Source organism: Maniola jurtina, chromosome 12, assembly GCF_905333055.1.
Source record: "Maniola jurtina chromosome 12, ilManJurt1.1, whole genome shotgun sequence".
Classification (NCBI taxonomy): domain Eukaryota; kingdom Metazoa; phylum Arthropoda; class Insecta; order Lepidoptera; family Nymphalidae; genus Maniola; species Maniola jurtina.
Genome location: NC_060040.1, coordinates 6,529,338 through 6,555,202, shown reverse-complemented (window position 1 = coordinate 6,555,202; position 25,865 = coordinate 6,529,338). Strand labels below are relative to the sequence as shown.

General features: G+C 35.6%; 4 protein-coding genes across 9 annotated transcripts; 1 reads left to right on the top strand and 3 right to left on the bottom strand.

Moving 5' to 3' along the window:
- Positions 1 to 2,079: 2,079 nt before the first annotated feature.
- LOC123870410 (organic cation transporter protein-like) lies at positions 2,080 to 4,978 on the top strand. Of its 4 annotated transcripts, XM_045913700.1 has the most exons (5): positions 2,331 to 2,345; positions 2,565 to 2,728; positions 2,936 to 3,290; positions 3,655 to 4,062; positions 4,152 to 4,978. In XM_045913700.1, the coding sequence occupies exons 3-5, from the start codon at positions 2,944 to 2,946 to the stop codon at positions 4,840 to 4,842; spliced, it is 1,446 nt and encodes a 481-aa protein (XP_045769656.1). In that variant the 5' UTR covers positions 2,331 to 2,345; positions 2,565 to 2,728; positions 2,936 to 2,943; the 3' UTR covers positions 4,843 to 4,978. The 4 variants fall into 4 exon arrangements, with proteins under 4 accessions (XP_045769657.1, XP_045769656.1, XP_045769654.1 ...); XM_045913701.1 differs by lacking the exon at positions 2,565 to 2,728 and having other exon boundaries at positions 2,080 to 2,345; XM_045913698.1 differs by lacking the exon at positions 2,331 to 2,345 and having other exon boundaries at positions 2,372 to 2,728.
- Positions 4,121 to 11,447, bottom strand: LOC123870413 (lysocardiolipin acyltransferase 1-like). 3 transcript variants are annotated; one of them, XM_045913705.1, is made up of 8 exons: positions 11,127 to 11,447; positions 10,159 to 10,265; positions 9,780 to 10,074; positions 8,154 to 8,350; positions 7,334 to 7,512; positions 6,547 to 6,650; positions 5,484 to 5,784; positions 4,121 to 4,180 (listed from the first exon to the last, which is right to left on the bottom strand). In XM_045913705.1, exons 1-7 carry the CDS (start codon positions 11,176 to 11,178, stop codon positions 5,525 to 5,527), a joined length of 1,194 nt encoding a protein of 397 aa, XP_045769661.1. In that variant the 5' UTR covers positions 11,179 to 11,447; the 3' UTR covers positions 4,121 to 4,180; positions 5,484 to 5,524. The 3 variants fall into 3 exon arrangements, with proteins under 3 accessions (XP_045769661.1, XP_045769660.1, XP_045769662.1); XM_045913704.1 differs by lacking the exon at positions 4,121 to 4,180 and having other exon boundaries at positions 5,436 to 5,784; XM_045913706.1 differs by lacking the exons at positions 4,121 to 4,180; positions 11,127 to 11,447 and adding an exon at positions 10,849 to 10,955 and having other exon boundaries at positions 5,436 to 5,784.
- A 352-nt stretch (positions 11,448 to 11,799) lies between these two features.
- On the bottom strand, positions 11,800 to 13,835 carry LOC123870407 (organic cation transporter protein-like). Its single transcript, XM_045913696.1, has 3 exons — positions 13,388 to 13,835; positions 12,889 to 13,296; positions 11,800 to 12,666 (listed from the first exon to the last, which is right to left on the bottom strand). Exons 1-3 carry the CDS (start codon positions 13,711 to 13,713, stop codon positions 11,907 to 11,909), a joined length of 1,494 nt encoding a protein of 497 aa, XP_045769652.1. The 5' UTR covers positions 13,714 to 13,835; the 3' UTR covers positions 11,800 to 11,906.
- Positions 13,836 to 18,341: 4,506 nt separating this feature from the next.
- On the bottom strand, positions 18,342 to 25,368 carry LOC123870250 (organic cation transporter-like protein). The gene is made up of 4 exons (XM_045913476.1): positions 25,153 to 25,368; positions 20,292 to 20,643; positions 19,288 to 19,695; positions 18,342 to 19,108 (listed from the first exon to the last, which is right to left on the bottom strand). Exons 1-4 carry the CDS (start codon positions 25,181 to 25,183, stop codon positions 18,379 to 18,381), a joined length of 1,521 nt encoding a protein of 506 aa, XP_045769432.1. The 5' UTR covers positions 25,184 to 25,368; the 3' UTR covers positions 18,342 to 18,378.
- Positions 25,369 to 25,865: the final 497 nt, after the last annotated feature.

Here is a 25,865-nt window from a genome sequence, read left to right as displayed (position 1 = left end):
GAAGCATGCCGGAACCACAGCACGCCAACCAACCTGAGGACCACACAGTGAGCGACGGACCACCCCGTGTCCATCACCCACAGGTCCTCTCGAGGGCTAGGGTTCGCGGGAAGGGCGATCCCCTTTCCACGTTCCCTATCCTCAACATCTCCCTCGCCCGTCACCAAACCGGACCGGTGGGGCAGCCAGTGACTGGATGGGCGATGAAGCCCCATCACCAACCACCCAACACAGCCACACATCCCGTGGGTTCGTCTACTGCGCCCTGTGCTAGGAACACTCAGAGGGACGCACGGACAACACCCTCTTCCCGCCAGGTCAATTAGTCATGGCTAACAATATCCCATGATGAGAAATCGTTAACATGTTGCCAGGGTACACCGGCCTAAGTGCTGCGCTTCTTGAAAGGGACTCGCAACACTCAGGCACACGAGGAGGTTACCTGGCTGGTACCCCAGGGTAAACGTACCAGTCTCAACCTAATCAAGAAGATATAATATTTTGTCTTTAAGTTACTGTCATTAATGCAAATTTTGAAGGAAAACTTTAACTGTGTGTTATTTTTAAATATTATTTAAAGGGAAAACAAGTGATGTAAATTATTTCGACAAAAGAGATTTAGAATTTCTTTCAAAAATTATTTTAGAACCAAGCATTAAAAAAAATCCAAAAATCGGACTGATTCTTACCAATTTGACTAGCAGTTAGCCAATTATTGTCTGAAATTGAGCCAGTTGTTGACCAAGATAGAATATAATAGAAAAGTAATTTATATTTTGTTTTTCATGTCACATACTTACGATTTTATGTCACATACATACATTTTTATGTCACATACGGTCTACTTAATTTAACGAATGCAAATGAATGAAGTGAAAATAAAAATATTTATAAATACACGTAGAAATACTCTTTACCTTCTCTTCGCGTGAAAATTTTCTCGTTTCTTTTTCGTTTTAAGGCCTATATTAATTATTCTATGTCCGGAGTTCCATTGAATTCTTATAAACCTAAATCCACACAAACGATATCGTGGACATTATTTAATATCTATTAAAATAAAAGAAATCCTAAAAATCGTAAGCACAAAAGCGTTTAGCTTTATATCATAAAGGGTAGATAAATGGAAAAATGTTGATTAAAATCTTCAATTTTGTATGTTACAATATATTGCAATAATATGATCGAAAGGAGTTGTTAAAAGATCAGTAATATTACTAAAAAAAGCTGATATTAACAGTATTTGACCATATTATGGCCAATTAACTCTGCATAAAAAGTAACATAGCTAAAAATAACCTCAAAACTGCTACGTTTTAGGTTAATATTGAAGTATATAGCGCTCCTTATAGCAATGGAAACCGAATGGCGAGTAAAGTGTGGGCAAAAGTGAAAAGAAAAGCTTTGTTTTATTTTTTTACTAATTTACTGGAAATTCACAATAGTCGAATCTCAAAGATATAAAGTGGCAACCTAGATCTAAAAAACCTAAAGATGTTGAGGCAAATTCTTAAAATATTGATTTGTCGGCGTAAGTGTTCAACAGGTCACTGGTTTGAGACTGGTAGGACCACCCTACTCATAAAGTCTCACCGAAATGATAAAATTGGTAGAACCATTAACAGTGATAACCAAACAGGTAAAACGTGCTTTAAAGTAAATTTCATTGTTCAAATAAAATTTTAATGTAAGTAGTAATATTAATTTAATTTAAGTACTTTTTATTTCTACAAACTATTTAATTCGTCCCGGCTTCGCACTTATTCCATAGACAACAAATAGGTTGGTACTTTATAGGTCTGAGGTACTTATATAGGTAACGCATTCATTTTCAGTATCAATGTGTTATAAATTACTAAAGGATGCCTGCGGCTTCGCCCGCGTGGATTTCGGTTTTTTAAATCCCGTAGGAACTCTTTGATTTTCCGGGATAAAAAGTAGCCTATATCCTTCCCCGGGATGTATCCCAAGTCTGTACCTTTCATTGAAGTCGGTTCAGCGGTTGGGCCGTGAAAACGTAGCAGACAGACAGACAGACAAACACACTTTCGCATTTATAATATTAGTATGGATAGTATGGATGAAGGGTAAACCTTCCTCTTGAAATGTCCTCAATTTTATAGAAGCAGCCGTAGTAATTGCCCTAAGAAAAAGCACGGGCTTTTTTCGTGTTTTGAAGTAAAAATGATCCGATTGAAAATTTAAAAAAAAATTAATGTACAGAAATCAGTTACAGTTTCATCATAAGTGTAGTTATGGGTTATAATACACGATTACGGTTAACGGTTTCTACACCATAATGAAATGCAATGCATGCAAACATTCAGTTTAACATTGTAAACTGGGTAGGTACCTACCTAGGTTGTACTTAATTCTGTTTTCGATTTCATTATAATTTTTTTTATAATAACTCGTATCATTATATCATTTCCATCCATTTTACTACATTTACATCCATTTTATTATATTCTTGTAAAATTTATAACTTAGGCATTTTTCCATAATTTATTTAGTTTGAACTTAAATTTTACTGTATGACTTATGTTTTATGTTAATGCACGCAGTGACTGCCCGTAAGTGGAGTTGCTTTTAAAGAGCCATAGAACGTAAGGATTAATATGTATAATTTAAATGTGTAACTCTGTGGGCAGGTCCTAAAGCAAATAAAATAAATAAAATAAATCATTAAGGTCGCAAAACATAACTCTTAAACTAAATCTTAATGTTGGTAAGTACTTAATAGTTTTATTTTTTCATCTTATCAGCTAGTTTAATATGCAAGTCAAACGTAAACGTTTGTAGTCACTCTACAGGTAGTAGGTACGCAGTACGCACACGGCATGCCAGGTATTTTCAGCTTATCAGTACTTGATAATAATTTGAATTTAATTTGTACTTGTACCTAAGCCCTAATCGTACATTGTAATTATTTTAGGGTGAAAGATGTCAACAGAAGATGCTATAGAAACTGTTATTGGTCGGTTTGGAAAATATCAGACGTGGATTCTTTTCTTAATATCCTTAGGGCGATTTCCAACTGAATATCAACTGGTTAACGTCGTTTTTATTTTGCCAAATGCTGAATTTGTGTGTATGGATGAAGAAGCGTATAATATGACTAATTATTGCCCCTGTAAAAATCCCCAATATGATCAAACTTACATAGTTAAATCAGTAACTACTAATTGGGACCTGATATGTGAAAAACGTCAATTAGCGAGTTTGGCACAATCAATGTTACATGTTGGGATCCTTGGAGGCAGCATATTCTACGGGCATTTATCTGACAGGTAGGTACATGTGAATACTTAGATCTAAGACTAATCTTATCTATCTATTGTAAGCACCAACAGTAAAGTTAACTTTAAAATTGATTATTTATTTAGAACCACCCCAGTCGCTCTGGTGAAATTTGATTGTAGTTATTTACTTATTAATGGAAATATGTCACCATCCCATTACAGGGTTATAGTGCAGGACATTAGCTATTAAGTAATAAAAGGATGATAAAATACTTATTTTTATAAATTATTCATAATATAGTCTCCCCACTCAATATATTATTTAGCCAAAAATCGTGTAGATCTTGAAAATTGGTGTGCATGAAACACCACACTTTGAAAGATAATAATACCTAATTGTTTTCTTTTTCAGATATGGTCGTAAACTTGCATGTTTGCTTGCACTCTTTTGCGAGGTATTATTCGTTGCTTTGTCAGCTGCAGTACCAAAGTTTTGGATGTTTGTAGTATTCCGATTCTTAATCGGTACAGCTGTAGGAGGATCAATGCTCTGCTGCTACGTATATGTGGTTGAACTAAGTGGAAAATCCTTTAGACCATATTTAACGGCACTAATGGAGATATCATACCTTGTATCTTACTTTACACTCCCTATTATTGCTTATTTTCTACGAGACTGGAGACACCTTCAAATGGCCACATCACTTCCCTGGTCATTTGTTCTTTTTTACTACTTCCTTATACCAGAATCACCTAGATGGTTATTAACAACAGGAAAAAAAGAAAAAGCTATAGAAGTATTAACATATATAGCCAAAAAGCAAGTATACATTATTTAATTAATTAATGTTTGTGTAGAGACGAATAGTAGGTACAAAAAATACAATCAAAATAATAATTTAATTTCAGGAACAAACGATCAACTGAAAATATAAGAACTGTTGTTGACAAGATTCAAGAAGAGGCCAACAGTAATAATAAAGAACAATTTGGATCTTACTTGGACTTGTTCAAGACACCAAAAATCAGAACCTATACACTGCTGACAGCTTTTGTGTGGACGTGCTGTGCATTTACCTTTTTCGGTATTAATCAGTATATAGGTACATTGCAGGGCAACCTTTATCTTAATGTCTTGCTTTCAGCTACGAGCCTCCTGCCAGGAGTGGTCCTCGTTTTATTTGCTTCCTTGTACTTAAGAAGAAAGATAGGAGTCGTAACAAGTTTTGTAGTGGCCAGCTTATCGTTGTTAGTATTCATGTTCATACCAAAATATATGGATTCTGTTGAATTAGTGTTTGCTGTTATCGGACAACTAGGCGTTTATACAGCCTTTACACAGATTTATCTATTTACCTCTGAAATATTCCCAACCATAGTAAGAAATTCAGCAATGGGTTTTGTTTCCGTATTCGCAAGATTCGGAAGCTTCACAGCGCCATTTGCAGTCAATATAGGAATAGAGTGGGTTTCCATTACTATATTTAGTGTTTCAGCTTTCATTGCCGCATGTTTATGTTATTTCTTACCAGAGACTAAGGATTCTGTACTTCTTAATACGATTGAACAAACAGAAAAATCAGGAGATAGGAAGGTTTAGTGGCTAATCTAATTATAAGTCTAGCTAATAATAAAATCTAAAGTAATCTTTGTGTTTAGTTCCTAGTGATTTTGTTTGTTCAACATTTTGTGAAGATAGGGATTTTAATCAAACTTAATAAAAATAATTTAAAAATTGTAACGAAGTTAGTTTCCAAAGAGAGAACTAGATGGCGCCACTTGTCCGATAAGTCGCGAGATTACTATGTAACGCTCGTTATATAAAGCCATGTGAAAACCTATATTCGATGCCTAGTCTACCACTCGATTGTGTACGGATCACCGGACCTTTCGAGACACTAGGGACATATACTGGCTAACAGTGTACGTAGTGGCAGACGGAATACCGGCACCACTTTACGGACGGTTACCAGTACAGTACCTCTATCTTGTAAATCTATCTTGTAAATCTATCTTGTAAATCTATCTTGCAATCAAATACACTACGTCTCAACTCTCGACGCGTTTTTCTCTCTACATCGCTCCCTGACTCTACAAAATAAATATACTCATTTGTTTTGTTTACTCATAAATAACCGTGACTGAGCTTTCCTCGGCTTCTTTCAATTTGATCATAATATCGAGATTAGAATACTCGTATTTTGTGTTATATTCTTACTTCAATGTTCTCCCAATGACAACGTTTTGTTCTACATAAGATATTAGTTAGCTAATGAATGGATTCAAAAGAACTTTTCGTAAATGTTAACTTTATCCAGAATCCTATATTGAATATTATGAAAGCCTCCAAAATATTTTGTCACAAAAATGAACAGCAGAGTGTGGTAGATAACCCAAAACTTGAATAACACGCTGAATAAAATACAGTAAAGAAATAAAATATCAATAGCCGTCCAGAAAACGAACGCTAACTTTGCAATTAGGAGCGATTTGGATTCATTCTTTTTCGGAGGATTCTTCGATACGAAATCTATGAATGTACCTGAAAGCAGATAAGTAGATGAGTATAATGATGTTAAAGTGATTATACCTTTCTTAGATAAACTATTGGTTTAATTAAAATTGTAAGTAGGTATTATGAGTAGGTACCTAGTATCATTGGCAAATAAATAAATAGACAGATCGAATTTTGTTTTTAATGGCAGTAGGTACCTACCGCGCCTCGCCGTGCTTGTAAAATAAGTAAGTAGATAATAATTTAAAATCACAATAATATTATAAAGGCGAAAGTTTGTATGTGTGTGTGTGTGTGTGTGTGTGTGTGTGTGTGTGTGTATGTTTGTTACTCCTTCACGCAAAAACTACTGGACGGATTTGGCTGAAATTTGGAATGGAGATAGATAATATCCTGGATTAGCACATAGGCTACTTTTTATCTCGGAAAATCAAAGAGTTCCCACGGGATTTCGAAAAACCTAAATCCGCGCGGGCGAAGTCGCGGGCATCGGCTAGTACAAGAATAAAAATTAAAAGGTAAAAATGATTTTATTTAACGACTTCTGAATACTAACCTTGTGACTTTAATTAGGTTAAGTCGCGTACTAATATATAATAAAAATAATATACAAATAAAGCTAATTGCTCCTCAGGCAATACTTTAGACTTCATACTTAATATTTTAATCGTGGCTTATTTTTAGCCATGAGTAAGTGCTATAATAATTTAGATAAGTATTTTTATATCGCACATTTAGTGTAACATAACAATTTTAACATGAATATAATATTTTAGAGTGTAAAATTACCATCTCTGTGAAATCTTTCCAGGCTAATATTTTTCTCTTTCCACCGATCTTGAAGCCAAATTCTTAATTCATCTTCTTCGCAAGGTAGATCCTCGATAGGGTACCTGAAATAATAATTCAAACAAGGTTTTAGGTAATATAATATTCATCTATTTAGCAAACTAAACTCTTATCTCTATAATAATGATCATTTAATTTTTTCAAGTAGGCTTTGTGCTCTAATAAAATAATGTTATGAAAGAAGATTAAACTTAATAATAAATTAGATCAGTTTAAGTTGGCCTAAGGGCAAATCTGGACTCTGGACAAATCTATATCGAATTAAAATATACTTGAATAGGAGGCCGACGTAATTAGTAATTGGTAAGGAACTTGAAGCGGTGTGACAGCGTAGTGGTTAAAACTTCGGCCACCTTTCATTCAGGGAGTCCGGGGTACGATTTCAGGAACGCACCTTTCATTTTCAGAGTTATGTACCAATTTTAAGCAATTACGTTTTAAGCAATTAAATATCACTCTCTTTTTAACGGTGAAGGAAACATGCATGCCTGAGTGTTCACCATATTATTATTCCCAAAGATGTGTGAAATCTGCTAATAACTGAGCAGCGCGAGCGTGGTAAAATTTCTACCCTAATGCACTGGGTGGACGGGGAATACGAATTCCCCTTCCAACCACTTGTGAGAGAAGTTTATGGGTCCTCGATGGGTGGACTATGGCCAAAACACTTCTCATTCTTAGAGAAGACGCGTTTTCAGTAGAGGTGATGATAGTGAAAGGAACTTACCGTTTGAAATGGAAGTGGATATGTTTAGGGATTATCCCCCTCAATAAGTCCAGTTCAGTCTGAGCTGGTGTGTCGTAAGCGACTGTGACATCGTACACTGACGCCAGTCCAGAACTCCTCATACGTGAGCAGAGCACCGCCCAGCCGGTTGTACGCGGATGGAGTACGTATTCGTAATTCTACAAATCAGACAATTACTAATTATGTTCACGTCGAATGGTAGTCTCGGTATTTGGGCTCCAATGGCGAGCAGGTCATAGAATCATAAACGCACTGCTTGCCCCCTACTTGAATTGATATTTATTTTGAAACTCGAGGATGCCCGCGACTTCATGCGCGTGGATTTAGATTTTTAAAGATTCCGTGGGAACTGTTTGATTTTCTGGGATAAAAAGTTGCCTATGTCAATTACAAGAACGCAAGCTACCTCGGTACCAAATTTCATTGCTTAAGCGGATGGGGTTTTGGGAATCCCGTAGGAACTCTTTGATTTTCCGGGATAAAAAGTTCCGTACTCTGACGTTTAAACTGTGCACGTTTTTAGGGTTCCGTACCTCAAAAAAAAAAGGAATCCTTATGATCATTTCATTGTCTGTCTGTCTGTCCGTCGTGTCTGTCAAGAAAACCTGTAGATTACTTCCCGTTGTTGAATAATGAAATTTGGTTCTTATTCAATTTTATGTGTTACTAAATCACATATAGGTAGGCGGCGCAGTCTGTCTTAAACTTGCAGTGTTCTAAAAAAGAATATCTTGTACGATGGTACAGGCTACGGAACGGAAAGTCACTAATTGCTACAACAATAGCTGCCTGTACTGACCGGTAGTTTTTTCGAAAGTGCATACTTCTGACTTTTCCGTTTATTATCGTCGCTCAAGTCAGTGCCTTCGGGGAACAGCACCACGCGCGGATGGTATCGCAGCCTTTTGTAGTAATCCACGAACTGTGACATGTTCACTTGGTCCTCCTGCCAGTTCCTCTTCACGTAGAGAAAGTAGTTTAATTGCATAATCCAACCTTAAAAAAGAATGAAATAAATTTGGAATGGAATGAGTTTATTTATTTCATGTGGGGGCAGCTTGTGCCACTTATGATGTAAAGACTATTACCTGTTTGGAAAGCAGATTCTACTGAGAACCCGGCAAACTTAATAGTCACTCTTTTTAGGAAGGAAAAAAGGAGCCCCCATAGGATCAATTCATTGTCTGTCCGTCTATCTGTCGTGTTTGTCAAGGAAACCTATAGGGTACTTCTTGTTGACCTAGAATCATGAGCTAGGAAGGTCTTATAGCACAAGAAAATAGAAAAATCCGAAAACTGCGTTAATTTGTGGTCACATCACAAAAAAATTAAAATGTGTTCATGAATAAATAATAAAAATATTTTGTACTTCCAAAGTAAAATTACTATACTAACTGGGGTATCATATTATGAAAGGGGTTTACCTGTACATTCTTATTTCTTACACAGATTTTTATTTATTTTTATGCATAATAGTTTTTGATTTATCGTGCAATATGACGGGAAAATACGATTGTAGTATGGAACCCTCGGTGCGCGGAGTCTGACTCGCACTTGGCCGATTTCTTTTAAACATATTTTTACGATAGGAGACGGCACGGAAATAGGTACGGTTAAAGATTTACCGAAAGGTGTTAAAGGACTAGAAATAAACGTATAAGAATTTGCAGTGAACTTTGAGCAGTTTCTCCTCATTAATACAAATGTGTACGTAAAGGTATCAGAAATTAAGAGGGCTCTCTCCGTCACTCGTTTCATACAATCGTAGTTCCAATTTCATTTGAATATTAAGCAACCAAAGTCCATGAAATTTTGCAGACATATTCTAGAAACTAATATCTATGTCTGTGGTTTTCTAGATTTCTATTAAAATATTCGGTTTCAAAGTTACGCGGTCTTTAACATACAAATCTTTGAGCCCCTGTAATTTTAAAACTACATATTTTTAGAAAAATCTAAAACACCACAGACATAGATATTAGTTTCTAGAATATGTCTGCAAAATTTCATGGACTTTGGTTGCTTAATATTCAAATGAAATTGGAACTACGATTGTATGAAACGAGTGGAAACGAGTGACGGAGAGAGCCCTGTTAACAGCAATATTTTAAAGTCGTAAGTTAATATTTCTCTTTCCTTCCTTGAAATTAGGGTGACAAAGCATAAATCCGTTCACCAAAGATTCCCTGTAAGTGATTGCTTTAACAGTAAGGCTGCCTTTGTATCCTTGCATTGCCTCTTGTATAATTTCTTCTGTATCTTATATTGTTTTCAAATTAAATAAATGTAAATATTGTTTTCAAATTAAATAAATGTAATTGTTTTTGTTTCTACGGAAACATAACTGATTATAGATACTTACCTAAGTTCCTATTTCGAAATTGCGTAAATAAGTATCAACTTAGGTATAGCTTGTCCAACTTACCCATTCCAGGAATGGTCTTGATTTCGTCTTTCAAAACAAATTTAATCTTTGACTTTCCCCTGGCCATGACATCAAGAATATCTGACCTAACATCTGGGGGTTTGTCAATAAATTTCCCTTTACAGATGCACTCAATATTCTTATAAGGCTTTTGTGTTGCGTGGTACAAAGCGATCCAAACATAATTCCAGTCCACTCTTGTACGATGATTCATGACGATGATTGTAGTTTCATTTGGATCGACATAATCGCCATAATGATGTAATTCCGACTTGTACCACCATTGAAACAGAGCCTGTACAAACATTTTTCTAGTAAATTTCTAATAAGGACAGTCATAAAGTAAACGTAACAATCATAATAATAATAGATACTTTACCACTGGATACAGCTCCCATAATGCAAATAGCACATCAACAACTTTTCTGTAGAATATGTGTTTCAGAAACATTAAATACATGACAGGGCAGTAGAGTATGTAAAAACCTGAAATTTTGATATTTTATAGGTATATAACACAGACTTATAAACAGATATTTTTAATTGATTCATCATCTTCATTTATACTTGAAACTAGCTGACGCCCGCGACTTCGTCCGCGTGGATTTAGGTTTTTGAAATCCCGTGGGAACTCTTTGGTTTTCCGGGATAAAAGGTAGCCTATTTGCTAATCCAGGATATTATCTATCTCCATTCCAAATTTCAGCCAAATCCGTCCAGTAGTTTTTGCGTGAAGGAGTAACAAACATACACACACAAACACACACTTACAAACTTTCGCCTTTATAATATTAGTGTGATTGAAATTTCTGCCTGTGATTTTGAAATAACTAATCATTGCGATTATGGTCTCGTTATGGTTATAGGCATGTTACCAATATTCCAAATACTTCTCATCCTCGAAACGGCTTAACAGATTTTGTAAATATTTTCGGGGTCTCTCGGGAAAACAGAAAAACGCTGTATTGCTGCAACTGATACTTTTAAACAAGTTACTCTTCTAAATATTTTAAATCTACTTTTTGTTTCAATAGTAAGAAAGATACAAGAGTAGGTAAGTAGTAAATACCTATAGCAAAATTATTATATATTGCCTGATAGATTTGCATTAAAACCAACGAATGCTGGTAATTTGGTCATTTCTAAAATAGATCTACTTTTAGATAAAAGACACAATTATATATTACATAGCATAATATATATTGCATATATTGCTATAGCAAAATTATATATTGCCTGATAGATTTGCATTAAAACCAACGAATGCTGGTAATTTGATCATTTCTAAAATAGATCTACTTTTGGATAAAAGACACACTTATGGTCATTTGAAAGAGTTTGTCTTACCAGCTATGATAGTGTAATACCAGGCAGCACAAACCAGTAAACCTGACGCCATGATGGCCGACTTACACTGACGAGGGGTTAAAATGAAGCCTTAGAAATCCCTTTAGATTAGAACCCTTATAACCTGAGATCCATTACATAAGTCCACTTTACATAACAAGCTGTGTTATAAATAATTATTATAATAATAAAATGCTAGTGGGGTTTAGAAATCTCAGATATTATCAAGTTTACAATAAAAATGCATAAAACCATAGTTTTAAACATGAGATGCAATGTCTATAATGGTATTTCGCACAACATACCTGAGTCTAATAAATAATTTATTGATTGTAAATAAAAACTGTAGGTAGGTACGTGGTTACCTTTAATTATTACCTTTGTCTCGAGTTTTTATGAGTATTAAACTTTACCTACTTACGGCCGAAATTAAAATCAATCTATCTGTAATCTGTCGATAAGTTACTTAGCAATGTTGTTATTCGTCAAAAGTCTTTCTGACAAATAACAGCGTTGTTAAGTAACTTCTCGACAAGTTAAAGATCGTTAGTCTGAACAAGTCAGGTATCTATACATACAAATAAATGTATTTATGCCTTTTTGATCTATTTACAAACTACGAGATCGTCTATTTACCTACTTATTTAGCGCTCTTGAATATTAAACAGCCGAATGTGATTCCGCATTTTAATTCAACATTATTATTAACTATTTCTGTTTCAAACTTGAATGCCCCATTTGTTATTTAAATAAGCAACATTTTCATAGAGATTCGCAAAGTTATTGTTCTGTTTCTGTTATACTTGCTAATTGTTCCCCATTATCGTCTATCGTTGCGCTTGCATGTCTTTGCTGAATGCTGTTTCTTCCCATTGCTTCACCATCTTCTATAGTCATCGGTAATTCAATACCTTTCGTCTCAGGCAGAAGTATACAAAAAATTGCAGCAATAATCGGAAATACTCCAAATGCTATTGGGGCACACCATTTTCCGTGCGGTCTCAAACCAGCTACAAATGGTGCTACCATAGAACCAAATCTTGCCATCATTGATGATATACCAATTGCTGAGTTTCGAACAACAGTTGGAAACATCTCCGTACAATACAAGTATACAACAATGAAGGACATGAAGCTAAACAAGACCCCGATGCAACCCATGATAACAGATCCTGTACCTTCAGGGATGAAGGCGATTACTACGAGGCAAATGCTACAGGCGATGTTAAAGGTAATTACCAAAATCCTTCTTCCTATGAATTTAACAAGTGGTATGGCTAAAAAACAACCGCATAAACAAACACCACTACTGGCGACTATGTTGATAAATATATCGCCTGTCAAGTGACTGATGTAGTGGGATACTCCATAGTAGCAATAGCTTGACACGAACCAAATGAACGACATCACCAAAATATTACTTCTTAAATTAGGGGTACGAAATAAGTCTAAAGCATTTCCTTTCTTTTGTCTCATTCTTAAAGACTGCAATTGATATGTTTCAACTTGTTTACGAACTTCGTTTTTGGGAAGATGATTTCTGTAACATGAATAAAACATAATTTAATTTAGATTTCGTAATGCGGGTATAAAATAGATATTTAAACCATTTCTTAGACTAATTAAATAAATGGCTGAGTAAAAAAAAAATTGTCATTTTTAAAAGCATGCTTAAATAAAGCATTATTTTGTATTCGTGCTAGAAGATAAATCACTCAGCCAGATGGTAAATAGATAAGCGGTGTGGATAAGTAATACTAACATTTCCGCGACACGCTCCATTATTGTAATAGCTTTAACAGTTTTGTTCTTAGCCAATAACCATCTTGGCGATTCGGGCAAGAAACATATATAAATCAGCATAAACAAATTCGCAACAGATATGCTAAATTGAAAAATTACGTAATCTCTTATGACATATCCAAAAAGAGCCAATGCCATGTGACCAAGGGTAAACGGGACGTGAAATAGATTTGATATTACGTCTCTGTAAATTGTCCCAACGTATTCCATGATTAAAACGAAGCCGGCTACCATAATACCTCCAACAGCCAGTCCCAAAAAGAATCGAATAATGGTAAAGCTCCAGAAATCTGGCATAAAAGCTGCAACCACTCCAGTAAACATTTCTAATACCGCTGATACTAGTAGTACCTTTTTTCTTCCATATCTAGAAACACCTTGCTCCATATTATTCTATAAATTCATTGTAAAATCAAAGATAATATATTTCTGAATGTTATTAATATGACGTGTGTTACCTATCAGATGCAATACCGAACAATAAACTTCCAATAAGAACACCAAACTGAAAAACAGTTTGTGTGAAATCCTTGAGCCACGACTTATCACATATTAAATTCCATTCAGTTACAATAGTCCGACTGAAAATAGTTGTATCATAAACAGGATCGTCACAACACGTAGAGTTACTGTTTGGGCAGGTGTAAACTGCGGGAGGAGCTAGGATGATGATAGCCATCTGATGCAACCCTGTTCCGAATTTACCGAAAAATATCAAAACGCAAAGCCAAAAATGGTATTTTCCAAAGTTTCCAATGACATCATTTATGTGTACTTGAACCATATTTCTAGTTAGATAATTATTATAATAATGGTTTATGGTGGCGAGATAAAATAAATAGCTTTAGATTATTTCTGAGTTTTTCCGACGTCATTTAAACGAACCTAATCGCGATGGCCTAGAGTGTGATAATGGTGACAATATATTATTTAAAACTACAATTTTTGATGAGGTGTCCAAACGTCAGCAATTTAACCACAACATCGAATTTCTGGAGAGAAAAACTACTTGTTTTTTATTTTAGTATGTACATTCTACATATTATTACTATTATTATTTATTAAGTACCTACATAATTGTATCTCATTCACTTAAACAATATAACATTTTCCCCACGGAAGACTTTAAATTCACATAGATAATTATGCATTCAAGATTTGCAGTAGGGTATGACGTAGGTATGTATGTACAATTAATAATCCGGAATCCGTTTCTGCACATTTTTAGGGTTCCGTACCACAAAAGGGAAAACGAAACCCTTATTGGATCACTTTGTTGTCTGTCTGTCCGTCTGTCTGTCTGTCTATCTGTCTGTCTGTCTGTCTGTTCGTCTGTCGTGTCTGTCAAGAAAACCTATAGGGTACTTGCTGTTGACCTAGAATCATGAAATTTGGCAGGTAGGTAGGTCTTATAGCGCAAGTAAAGAAAAAAATCCGAAAACCGTCAATTGGTGGTTATTTCGCACAAAAAAATTAAAATGTGTTCACGAAAAATTTAATTCACAAGTCACATAAATATAGATGGCGCAGAGTGTTATTAACTTGCAGAGTTCTACATAAAGATGTTAGGTATATCTTGTGCGATGGTACGGAACCCTTCGTGTGTGAGTCGGACTCGCACTTGGCCGGGTTTTTTTTCATATCGACGACCCCACTGGTCACGAAGTACTTTGTTCTTGAGGCATCTGAGGTCAATATTCTGTAAAAATATTTATTTATTCACAAAAATAATTAATTAACGCTGCAATTTAATTGGCCTCATTCAAATCAATGGTGAAGTAAGTAGTATACTAGTGGTTCGCCCCGAACTGTGACGTTGCGGTATCCCATAAGATAGTTATTGTATTATGTTAACTTTTAACACTAGACGCAAAAAGAGCTAAAGAGTTGTTAAAGATAGTTGAATTTTGCAATAATGCTTCACAATAATGTTAATAGCGCTATCTATAAACATTATTGTGAAGTTATATTATATTATACTGATGCCTATTATAAATGTGATAATATAATTTCGTTTCTTTGTAATATTTATCTAATTTTAGTATTTGTTGTTCAAGTACAGGCTATCACTGAAATGATATACACAAGTTTCAGTTTCTAATAAGTAGCCGTTTTTGACATATATAGCGTCGAATTCAATCTCCACTTTAAAGCCTCCCATTTAATATGATAACTTCCCTGAAATAAAGATTTTTATATTTGTTATGCGATATTCGGCTGAAGGCCATCAGCTTACATAATATAATATTATTATTTTTAAATTTCAGTTATTCAGTAATTCAGAAGTTATAAGGCTCTGACAGACGCGGACGGACGGACGGACAGGTGTCACTCAAGCAGTCAGAAAGTACCTACTAGCTGGATAAGGAAGGCTGTGTGGTGGCGCTCTTTAGGGAAGGCCTATGTCCAACAGTGGACGTCCACATTAACCTGTGAAGTCCACAACCTGATGATGATGATGAGTCAGAAACCTTGCTTTGCTTGGTCAAATAATATATTCTAAAAGCGACTTCTCAAAAAAACTTTGTCGAAAATAAAAGACTGCGCAAAATGTTGGCAACATAAAAGTTTATCAGAAGAATTTGATTTAACCTACTATACCTACCTTTTTATTTATCTCCTAATCGCATTGAATTGAGAGAATTACTATCTAAAACAGATCGATAAGCGTGATGAGATAAAATGAGACTGGTAGGTATAATCTGGAAGAACGTGGATAAAAAAATACCTATTTGTTTTGATACAATCATAATATCGATGCATCTTTCTATCTTATTTTCGAGCTCACATGTGCTCACATATCCGAGATTTTCGACACACAATAAAATAAAAATCTTAGTTAATTAGGATTTGAGAAAGTGTAATAAATAAATAATTACTATTAAATAAGATAGTTAGGATCCGAATTGTCCAGTCCAGATGGTTTAATACCTACCTCACTCATTTAGCTGAAACCCTAATATTAGTATTCGTGAATTCACAGTAGTGTAATTTGGTACTTTACGAGTATGTTAGTAATATTAGGTACGTATTTAGATGGTCATATTTGGTTTTATAGGGGACACAGTATTGGGGAAATGCATCTGGAGTAGGTACGTCTGTGCCACGTCTACGTCTGTACCACTCGCCAACTCTGTACCTACTATACTATAACCTTACCTTAGTTTAGTTCAAGATTTAAAGTATTTATTTAGTTTGAAATTACTAGGAGTAGACACTTCTACAACTCCTACAAGAATATAATAGATAGGTACCTAGATTTAATTGGGAAATGTGGAAAAATATATTAAAGTTGAAATAGAAGATGAGAAGAAAGAAGTTTCTTAAGAAGTTTCTTATATCTACCTAACGCTAAGATATAACAACATAATCATTTTATTTACTTATTTAAAGTAGGTATACCTACTCAATTTGTACAGAGAAAAATCGTAAAGGGAAGTGTATTTATTATAATCATCAAGTAAATATTGTAAAAGATCATAATGTCAAAGAGATAATGAAAAATACAGGTCAAGTCCGAGTCGGGCCTCGCTCTTTTAGGGTTTCGTACATAATTATGAACATCATATTTTGGAACTATGCAATTTTTCTTTTCCGAGCTAGAAAAAAAGAAAACCCTAAAAAATGTTTGTTTGTTTTGGTCACAGCTTACAAAATATTTTATAAATGTTGTTTTTAGTATTTGTTGTTTAAATACACCTATGTGGTAGATAATATACCAAAATTTTATATTCCTAACTAGTTAGTTTAGTTTTTAATCGCAAAAAATGGTCTAAAACGGACAACTTTGTCGGACCCCCATTTTTTAAGGTAAAATAAAATAAAAAATATATTCGTAAATATACTCAATGACCTTAAACAATGACCTCAGAGCTAAGGTAATTTATTTTTCTCCCTTTTCATATTATACATAATAGGAGCCTCCTGAATAATAATAATAATTTAACTAAATTTATAATTTAGTATTATGATTTGGAATCAACGTTTTACTTCAAATAGGTACCAAAATTGCAGGTTTGTAACTATTAACTCATTTCGTCTACGAGTTATATATCTGTGACACGCGGATAGACAGACAGACAGTCAGCAGAGTGATATAAATAGGGTTCCGTTTTTACTCTTTGAGCACGGAACCCTAAAAATTAACTCAGAACATCAAAACACCGCCGAATTAACAAGACAATTTGTGATGTTATTGTATTTGTCTGATAAGTATAAAACTTTTCTTTTATTTAAGTGTAGATTTTATATTAAAACTAGCTGATGCCTGCGATATCGTCTGTTTGGTTTTTAATTTTATAACAATCGCGTAGGAATTCTGTGAATTTTCGGAGAAAAAATTATGTAGGTACCTATCCTATGTATATCGATGATCCTATATCTCCAAGATGCCCTCTATTTTCAGATGATCCTATGTAATATCTCAAGGATGCCCTCTACTTTCAGGATCATAATAATATGTCAGGATCGATTTAGCGGATGAGGTATCAAACAGACTAGTAGCCTTACATACTCACTAACAGACAAATCACTGTACAGACTTTTTCACTTACTCACTTTTCCATTTATATGTAAGTAGATAATATTATTAAGGGGCAATTAGCTCTAGTATCGACTAATATGTGAATTATAGTCGATACTAAATAGAGCTAACTTCCAAGTAAAGATAAACTTGTGAGGATGATACTGCCATTGGCGCAATTAAAGTGCCATAAGCCTACTTTGTTGTACCTATTAGTTTACAAATTGCGAAAAACCAAATTAATTTCGAATTTGGCGGGCAGACCCGGTAGGTACGATTGTATTGAAATATTATTTCCTACCTACAGGTAAGTTAACCCTATCTAAGTAATTCAGAGATTAAAGATGTGGTCTAAGGTACCTGCTCAACTTAACCAAAATTCTTTTAAAATAGCTAATGAGTAATTACATAGTAAATAGTTCGCATAATACCTAACCTAACAACCTACAATAGAATCGTGGTAGGTACGTACACTAACCACTCATGGTAACGAACTGAATGTAATGAATTTACCAAAAACGGAAGTAGCCAATCGTCATACTAAACTGTGTGAACAATACCTACATAATTAATTGATAACGTAACATAACCGTATTGTGAGTGCAACATCAATTATTACATCCTTACATCTAATTAACCGTAAGTACTTATAAATTGGATTAATTAGTACCTAACCTACCCATATTAATATTTAAATAAACTGTCTGTAGGTATGCATTCCACATAAACAATACTTATACATAATTTTAAATTCTCACCATTGATAATAATGTTAGGTTAGGTCCCTATCTAAAGAGACAAACCATTTAAGTATATAAAACTGAACCCTGACCTCTGTGCCCTGACCAAAAGTTAGTGATAAGGATGGGTAGGTAAATGAAACGCAGTAATTACTAAATTAAAATCTATATTTACAAAATTATCTACCTAATGTTGCTTATTAGGTACTAAGTCTTTATTATCACGTATTTTTTTCTTTTTACCGAATTGCTCTCCTTCCTCTATCGTAGTCATTAGTTCACACCCTTTCGTTTCAGGGAGAACGAACGTAATAAATGCGGCTACAAGAGGGAATACTGCGAAAGCCACTGGGGGCATCCATTCCGCAACATCCTTCATTCCTATAACAAAAGGCGCCAACATGGAACCCACTCGTGCCATCATTGACGAGAATCCTATAGCCGCATTACGGACTACTGTCGGGAATAATTCAGTGCAATACAAATAAACTACCACAAAATTAATAAAACTAGCTACTACTCCTACACTTGCCAATATAACTGTTGCTACACTCCCTTCTGGAACAACCGCTAATATAAACAAACACAAGGCACATATGAAGTTAAATATTATTAGAATCGTTTTCCTGCCTATTAATTTCATCAAAGGAATAGACACAAGAGTGCCAAGTAACGTAACACTGGCACTGGCTGCGACATTAACGAACACGTTCCCACTTAATTGTCCTACGTATTGAGATACACCGTAAAAACAATAGCTGCACGTTAACCAATTAAATGACATTGCAGCAATATTTTTTCTCAGATTGGGAGTTCTGAATAGATCCAGTATACTGCCTTTTTTAAGTTGACTCTTCTCCACTGATTCTTGATATAATTCCACATCCCTTCGGATATTTTCTGTTGGACGATTGTTTCTGTAACGAATATTTCAATTTAAGTTAAGTCGAAAAACTATTTTTTGCGGTCAAAATTAAAAAAATATCCACCACGATCTACTTTAGCGGTATACTGAGTTATAAACAAGGAGTGAGGCTCATATTATTATTATTAGCGACTTAAAAAAATATAACCTTTTTATATGGTACCTACTTACACTTTAGCTACTCGTTCCAAAACAAGAATTGCCTCATCGGTTCTCTTTACGGCTATCAACCACCGCGCAGTTTCAGGCACCAAGAAGAAGTAGGACAGTAAGATTATTGTTGGCAATGAAATTGCAAATTGAAACTTCGTGTAATCCCTCAAGAAGTATCCAAACACTGGTAGCAACATGTGGCCTAAGTTGAAAGGCGTCTGATAAAGGGCCGAAATAATGTCCCGATATTTTGTGCCAACGAACTCCATGATGATTACAAATCCCGTAACCATTGTTCCGCCAACCGACATCCCAACCAGGAAGCGGATGAAGGTGAACGTCCAAAACTCAGGAATATAGGCAGCAGTTATTCCCATAGAGACTTGTATTACCACTGCCACTAATAGAGGTTTTTTTCTTCCAAATCTAAAACAAATAAAAGTTTTTTACTGAGCGATTCTTATTTACTAACCATATTTCCTTGACAAGATTTAGCGTTCCGGTAAGGAAGCGATGAGTCATGGGTATGGGTTTAATGATCTTGCCATAACCCTTCCAAGTTAGCCCGCTTCCATCTTAGACTGCATCATCACTTATAACCAGATGAGATCGCAGTCCAGGGCTACCTTGTATCGGAATAATAAATATTATTTTCTTAGTGTTCCCAATCCGAAGTAGGAAACGATTAAGTAATTAGTTTATCATACGCCTATGTGCCTTCTCTTCGAGTCAAGGAATTTCCTTGCTCAAATTGAGCGATTGACTATGTAGGTAATTGAAGGTAGGTAGACATCTCCCCACGTACCATCCTTCCTTTTCCACGTTTAATTAATCATACTTTATGAACTACTTACCAATAAGATTTTAAGAACTTTAATATTTTATGCCATATTCATCGATAATAATAATCTCATTGCAATAATCTCATGTAGGTTGGAAGTTCCTACATAAGTAAGAGGAAAAATCTATAATTATTACACTAATTTATTGAATAATGAAATAATTTTCTGTTATTACCTTACCTATCGGAAGCCATTCCAAAGCTTACACTGCCCACTAGCGTTCCCAATTGGAACAATGTTTGTGTAAAACTGGTCAGCCATTTTCTGTCGCATATTAAATCCCATTCCATGCTTATTGTATTCGTAAATATTGAGGTGTCATACTCCGGTTCAGAACATGGACACGTGAGATTGCTGTTCTTACAGGTATACTCCACTTTCGGAGACAGGAATATAATGGCCATCTGATGAAATGCTACCGGGAATTTCGATAAGAATATCAATAAACAAAGACATAATTGATATTTGCCAAAGGAACCTGTCGCCTTCTGGATAAGGTCTTGTGTTGGTGCTGAGTCAGCTATTTCAACCCCTGTAAGAAAACAAGTTCAATCAGATGATGTCCTGATAAAATCCGAAAAAAATCTTATGTACGAGCACAATTATTAGAAGATAAAATATTTCCTTTCCAAAGCCAATGATGAGTTTATCGTCAGTTAGAGAACACAATTTGAATTCGGAGCGATTCAAATATCTTGCTGGCCTGGACGAACCCCGGGCAGCGAATTCAACCAATTCACTCCTGATTATCAAGACCGAAACACCTCGTTTTTCTACCACAGTTTTAATTGTAACCCAAGCACTTATTGTAAATACAGCCCAAGTAATACAAGTTAATATGTAGCGGTATTTTTATTTATCAAGTTATCTATCATACGCTGCATGGCTGCTACATATTCTGGTGACCCACGACAAGAGCACGTAAGCATATACATATTCTGGTGACCGCCGAAAGGAACACGCAAGCATGTGGGCTACATATTCTGGTGACCGCCGAGAAGAACACGCAAACATATGGGTATTGCTGCCATAATAGTTGGCTCGCTACAACTGAACCTTTGAACCCTTTGAACCCGACGCGCTGGTTCATACATGCCTCGTGAGGACATATCCGAGGCGCCCTGAGGAGGATCCAGGTTCTATAAAAACATTACTTTGTTCTTCTGTGCTGCAAAACATTCGAATAATTATTTATTATTATTGTGTCATTTATTTTTCATTTTTTTTTGGTGAAAGACATTTTGGAGTGACAATTGACTTTTTAAATTTTAAAATCCTTATAAGAACTCTTCTATCTACACGCATAAAAAAAAATAGAGACATTAAGTGACTTTGAACTTTCAAAATCTGAAAAATGAATATTTGTAAACATTTAATATTTTATTTTATATTTTATATATTATTCATTTTGTAATTTTTTATGTTGTGATTCTTTTTATTTTGTGTAAGGTTTTCAGCTATTTAAAATGGAACAGAGGGTCCGGCAGCTTAATTATTAATGACGAAGTGCTAGGGAATCGTAAGCCGTCCCAGTTTCTTCGTCATATATGTTCCCTGGCTGGTCACGTACCTACTTACCGACCAGATTTTTGTTTACCTCAGCTTTGGGTGCGCCGCTTGCCACAATATTAGCAAGCCATATTAGCTGCGCAGTCCAAAATTTCATTTGATAAGGTTGCCGAACTGGCAGACTAAATTTTAGAGGTTCCCCCCTGGCATCATGGCACCTTCTACTTATATAGGCACTTTATAATATGCGATGTTAACACCGCTTTTATAGGGTCCGATTTCTTATCGTATTTTAATTTATTGCCAAATTGCAGAAGCGGTCGGCTGATCGACAACACGACTAGTCTTTCTTATATGGCATCCATAACTACGGATGACCAGGTTAGCGTAAAAACCATAAATGGTAAGCATGAAATATTATTCAAGTTTCCTGCTATTTTAAGGCCTCCAGGCCCTGTGCGTGAGATCAAACATACCACGGTGCACCTCATCCGAACGACGGATGGTCCGCCGGTATCGTGTCGTCCACGCCGCCTAGGCCCTCACAAATTAGCCATCAAGGATCTTCAGGAGTTTCCCTTGCCGAAGACGGTACAAGGTCTTCGAAGATTCCTCGGTGTGGTGATTATTTATCATAAGTTTTACCGGGCATAGCCCACAGTACCTCTCCACTCATTGATGCTCTGTCAGCCATTCAAGGTAAAGGCGACAAGCCGTTTACTTGGGCACCTGACTTAGAGCGTTGTTTCAACTCGTGCAAGGAGAGTTTAGCTAACGCAACTCTGTTAGTTCATCCAGTCGCCGACGCTCAACTCGGGTTATTTACCGATGCGTCTAGCTCTCATGTCGGCGCTTGTTTACAACAAGTTAATAAGGCTTGGCAACTAATTGCATTTTTTTAAGCTAAAAAAGCTAAACTGCAATTTGTCCACAAACCCTTATTATACGTTTTCACTCAACGGCGTGAGAAACTTCCGCCTGTACAATTAAATCAATTAATATATATTTATTCCACATGTTCCAGTCGTACGGTTCGCTTCCTCGTACCTTATCATGCCGCTTAGCAAATAATTTATTAATCTTTTTCTTTTCTCTTCTTTTTCACTCCGTAGGGGGGTGATGTAGAGGCATGCAGCCTCTTTTAAGACCGGCAGCTGCGAAGAAAGCAACACACTTTGCAGCTGTCAGTTAGAGAACACAATTTGAATTCGGAGCGATTCAAATATCTTGCTGGCCTGGACGAACCCCGGGCAGCGAATTCAACCAATTCACTTCTGATTATCAAGACCGAAACACCTCGTTTTTCTACCACAGTTTTAATTGTAACCCAAGCACTTATTGTAAATACAGCCCAAGTAATACAAGTTAATATGTAGCGGTATTTTTATTTATCAAGTTATCTATCATACGCTGCATGGCTGCTACAGTAGGTAGCTGGATTCTGGAAAACATGCGGATATTTCTATAATTATACCTAACCTCTTCTTAAAAATATATGTTATTAAGTTTAAATACATGGTTAGATACTATCACTCAAGAAGAAGCCTTGCAATCAAATAGGAAGGTTTACCTACTCCATTAATAATCTCATGAAATAGGTAAGTAATAAGTATGCAATGAAATGCAAACTGCCATCAAGCCTAATGGTCAAGGCAACGCCGCCTGAGTAAACATAGATAAAACATAATTTTATAAGTTATAAAACAATAATGCCAATTTATTTATTTTCAAAGACCTCTAAGGTACCTACTACTTACTAACGAACTGGTTTGGCCATTCCAAACAAAATGTTCGCGAACTCTAACTCGCTTTTCCTTAAATAACTTGACATGGCCAGTAGAAGACGAGTTTTCATAGTCGTTCTATGGTCTATATTTAATTCAATTTATTTAACTTATGTAGGAACATAAGGTCATAGCGTTGTTAGCAACTTCGATTTTTAACCCCCGACCCAAAAAGAAGGGTGTTATAAGTTTGACGTGTGTATCTGTGCATCTGTGTATCTGTCTGTGCCATCGTAGCTCCTAAACTAATGAACCGATTTTAGTTTAGTTTTTTTTTTGTTTGAAAGGTGGCGATCGAGAGTATTCTTAGCTATAATCCAAGAAAATCGGTTCAGCCGTTTGAAAGTTATCAGCTCTTTTGTAGTTACTGTAACCTTCACTTGTCGGGGGTGTTGTAAATTTTTAATTTACACTTGTACCTACTCGCTTCAATTTGACTAGGTACCTACCTAGGTAAGTTTATTCAGTTAAAAATACTTACTCTGATTTTTAACAATTTCTAAAACAGACATAATTTCGCATTTATAATAGGTACCTACCTATTAGCTATTAGTAAGTAAGTATGAATCATTTTATCTGATCAAGTACGTACTTATTGATTTTATTTTATTTACCTACTTAAGTTTAATACTTATTAGGTTAAATCAACTAACTGAGCTCAAAATACCTACCTGTTCTACATTGTTTGCTCCTTCGAAAGCTGAAATAACGCGAAACAGGCAACGCGTGAAACCCCTTTTCTGATTTGCATTTAATTTATTAATAAGTTTAAGAGCTCCTTCTCACTAAGTCGCAAGCAAGGCGGCAGTAGCAGCGCGACTGTCGCGCGACAGTCGCGCTGTTCAGAAGCGGCAGACTTCCATACTAAAATGAGCAGCGCGACAGCCGCACGACACGTGATTGACATAGCGGCCGGCAGCGCGGCAGCCGCGCGCGATCAGTCGGCTTCCAACCAGTGTTGCAAGCGCACGTGTATACAATTATTATCGATTATGATTATGTATGATGATTATGATTATGATGATTATGATTATGATGATTATGTATACAATTATTGTATTCAAGAAGACGTAACAATTCACCGAAAGACTTTTTTGACATTCGAACATAATTTTTTTTTTATTATTACTACTTTTCAGCACTTTGTATACTGTTATATAATCACTATTTATATGCCGATTTCGAAACAAAGGATCAATCCAGTATTTTTTAATTTTATTATGAACGCGACGTCAATGGCACTGAAGGAGAAGCAACAATAGCAGCAGCAAAAATGATGTTTCCGTTGGAATCCATTATTGAAATGAAGTGTGCCACCCTAAACTAAACAAGTCGCGCTGCTGCCGCATTGCTTGCGACCTAATAAGAAGGCATCGGCGGCTGTCGCGCTGCTGCCGCACTGCTTGCGACCTAATGTGAAGGAGCTCTTAATCACATGTATGGTACGTTTACATATCTGCCTATCATTTTCCACACTAATAGTGTTTATTCAACTTGAATAAAAAACGGTAAAATTCTTTTTAGGTACTCGTTTTATTCGCGACGCGTTTAAAACCTTATTTACTTGCGGAGGTAAACCAAACAATTTTTAACCGTACCTATATTGTTTATTTCCTTTTTATTTCCTTTAGCTGTATCTGTACTCACTATCTGTTTTATATTGTCAAGGTTCAAAGACACTATTCGCAATATCGAGGCCATTAGAGGACACAGCGCATACTTTCACCGCAAAAAAGTGTTATTCTCACCATTTTCCTCCTTGTGATTTTGTAGTTCCATGATGAGTCTGTTACTTATCACTAGAAACACTGGTTATCACACGCGATTGATGGCTGCACTTTTCATTGAGACATGGAGAATGTGCTCCCAGTGGCTTGCGGTAACAGACTGGTCTTTCGTGTTATGATACTGCGCACACGCCTCCAAACCACAACCGCCGCTCTCGTGATGTAGCGGAACGTTATGGGATATTGCTGTAATTTATTGATAACAAAATACATAAAACGATACAAATTGTATGCTTCTCTCGCTAATGTTCTCTCGTCACTCTTCATCTCGATAAAATGATGTCAAACTAGATTGATAACAGAGATCAACGGGTGACGGCAGAGTGGCTCCTAGTTATATTGTAGGTAACCACCGTACAACTTACAAGAAAGCACAAGGGAGCGCACGTAGGGAGCTGCGCTGCCGTCGCGTTGCGCTCCGGTGGTAGTATCGAATACGAAGTGCTTTGTATAGCTCCTTGTATGACAAAACTAGGAAAAGGTAATCAAATACATTTAATAGGTAGGTATTATAAATTATAAACAGGAACTACGTATCTCAATAATAGTATAGTAAGCCCAAAAGCTCAATAATAGTATAGTTAAGTTAAGTAGTAGAGATAGCTCAACGGTTAAAGGAGCGGACTGAAATCCAAAAGGTCGTCGGTTCATTCAAACCCCACCCGTTGCACTAT

Bases quoted from the DNA above. Each gene is read 5' to 3' on its own strand.
- LOC123870410 (XM_045913701.1), top strand. From the start codon at position 2,944: ATGTCAACAGAAGATGCTATAGAAACTGTTATTGGTCGGTTTGGAAAA. The intron at 3,291-3,654 runs GTAGGTACATGT...TTTCTTTTTCAG, and splicing joins TACGGGCATTTATCTGACAG to ATATGGTCGTAAACTTGCAT. The intron at 4,063-4,151 runs GCAAGTATACAT...ATTTAATTTCAG, and splicing joins TTAACATATATAGCCAAAAA to GAACAAACGATCAACTGAAA.
- LOC123870413 (XM_045913705.1), bottom strand. From the start codon at position 11,178: ATGGCGTCAGGTTTACTGGTTTGTGCTGCCTGGTATTACACTATCATA. The intron at 7,513-8,153 runs GTCAGTACAGGC...TCTGATTTGTAG, and splicing joins CACTTTCGAAAAAACTACCG to AATTACGAATACGTACTCCA. The intron at 5,785-6,546 runs GTAATTTTACAC...ATCTGCTTTCAG, and splicing joins GGAAAGATTTCACAGAGATG to GTACATTCATAGATTTCGTA.
- LOC123870407 (XM_045913696.1), bottom strand. From the start codon at position 13,713: ATGGTTCAAGTACACATAAATGATGTCATTGGAAACTTTGGAAAATAC. The intron at 13,297-13,387 runs GTAACACACGTC...AGGTGTTTCTAG, and splicing joins TTCGGTATTGCATCTGATAG to ATATGGAAGAAAAAAGGTAC. The intron at 12,667-12,888 runs GTTAGTATTACT...TTCATGTTACAG, and splicing joins ATGGAGCGTGTCGCGGAAAT to AAATCATCTTCCCAAAAACG.
- LOC123870250 (XM_045913476.1), bottom strand. From the start codon at position 25,183: ATGGAACTACAAAATCACAAGGAGGAAAATG. The intron at 19,696-20,291 runs GTAAGGTAATAA...TATTTGTTTTAG, and splicing joins TTTGGAATGGCTTCCGATAG to ATTTGGAAGAAAAAAACCTC. The intron at 19,109-19,287 runs GTAAGTAGGTAC...TATTCGTTACAG, and splicing joins TTGGAACGAGTAGCTAAAGT to AAACAATCGTCCAACAGAAA.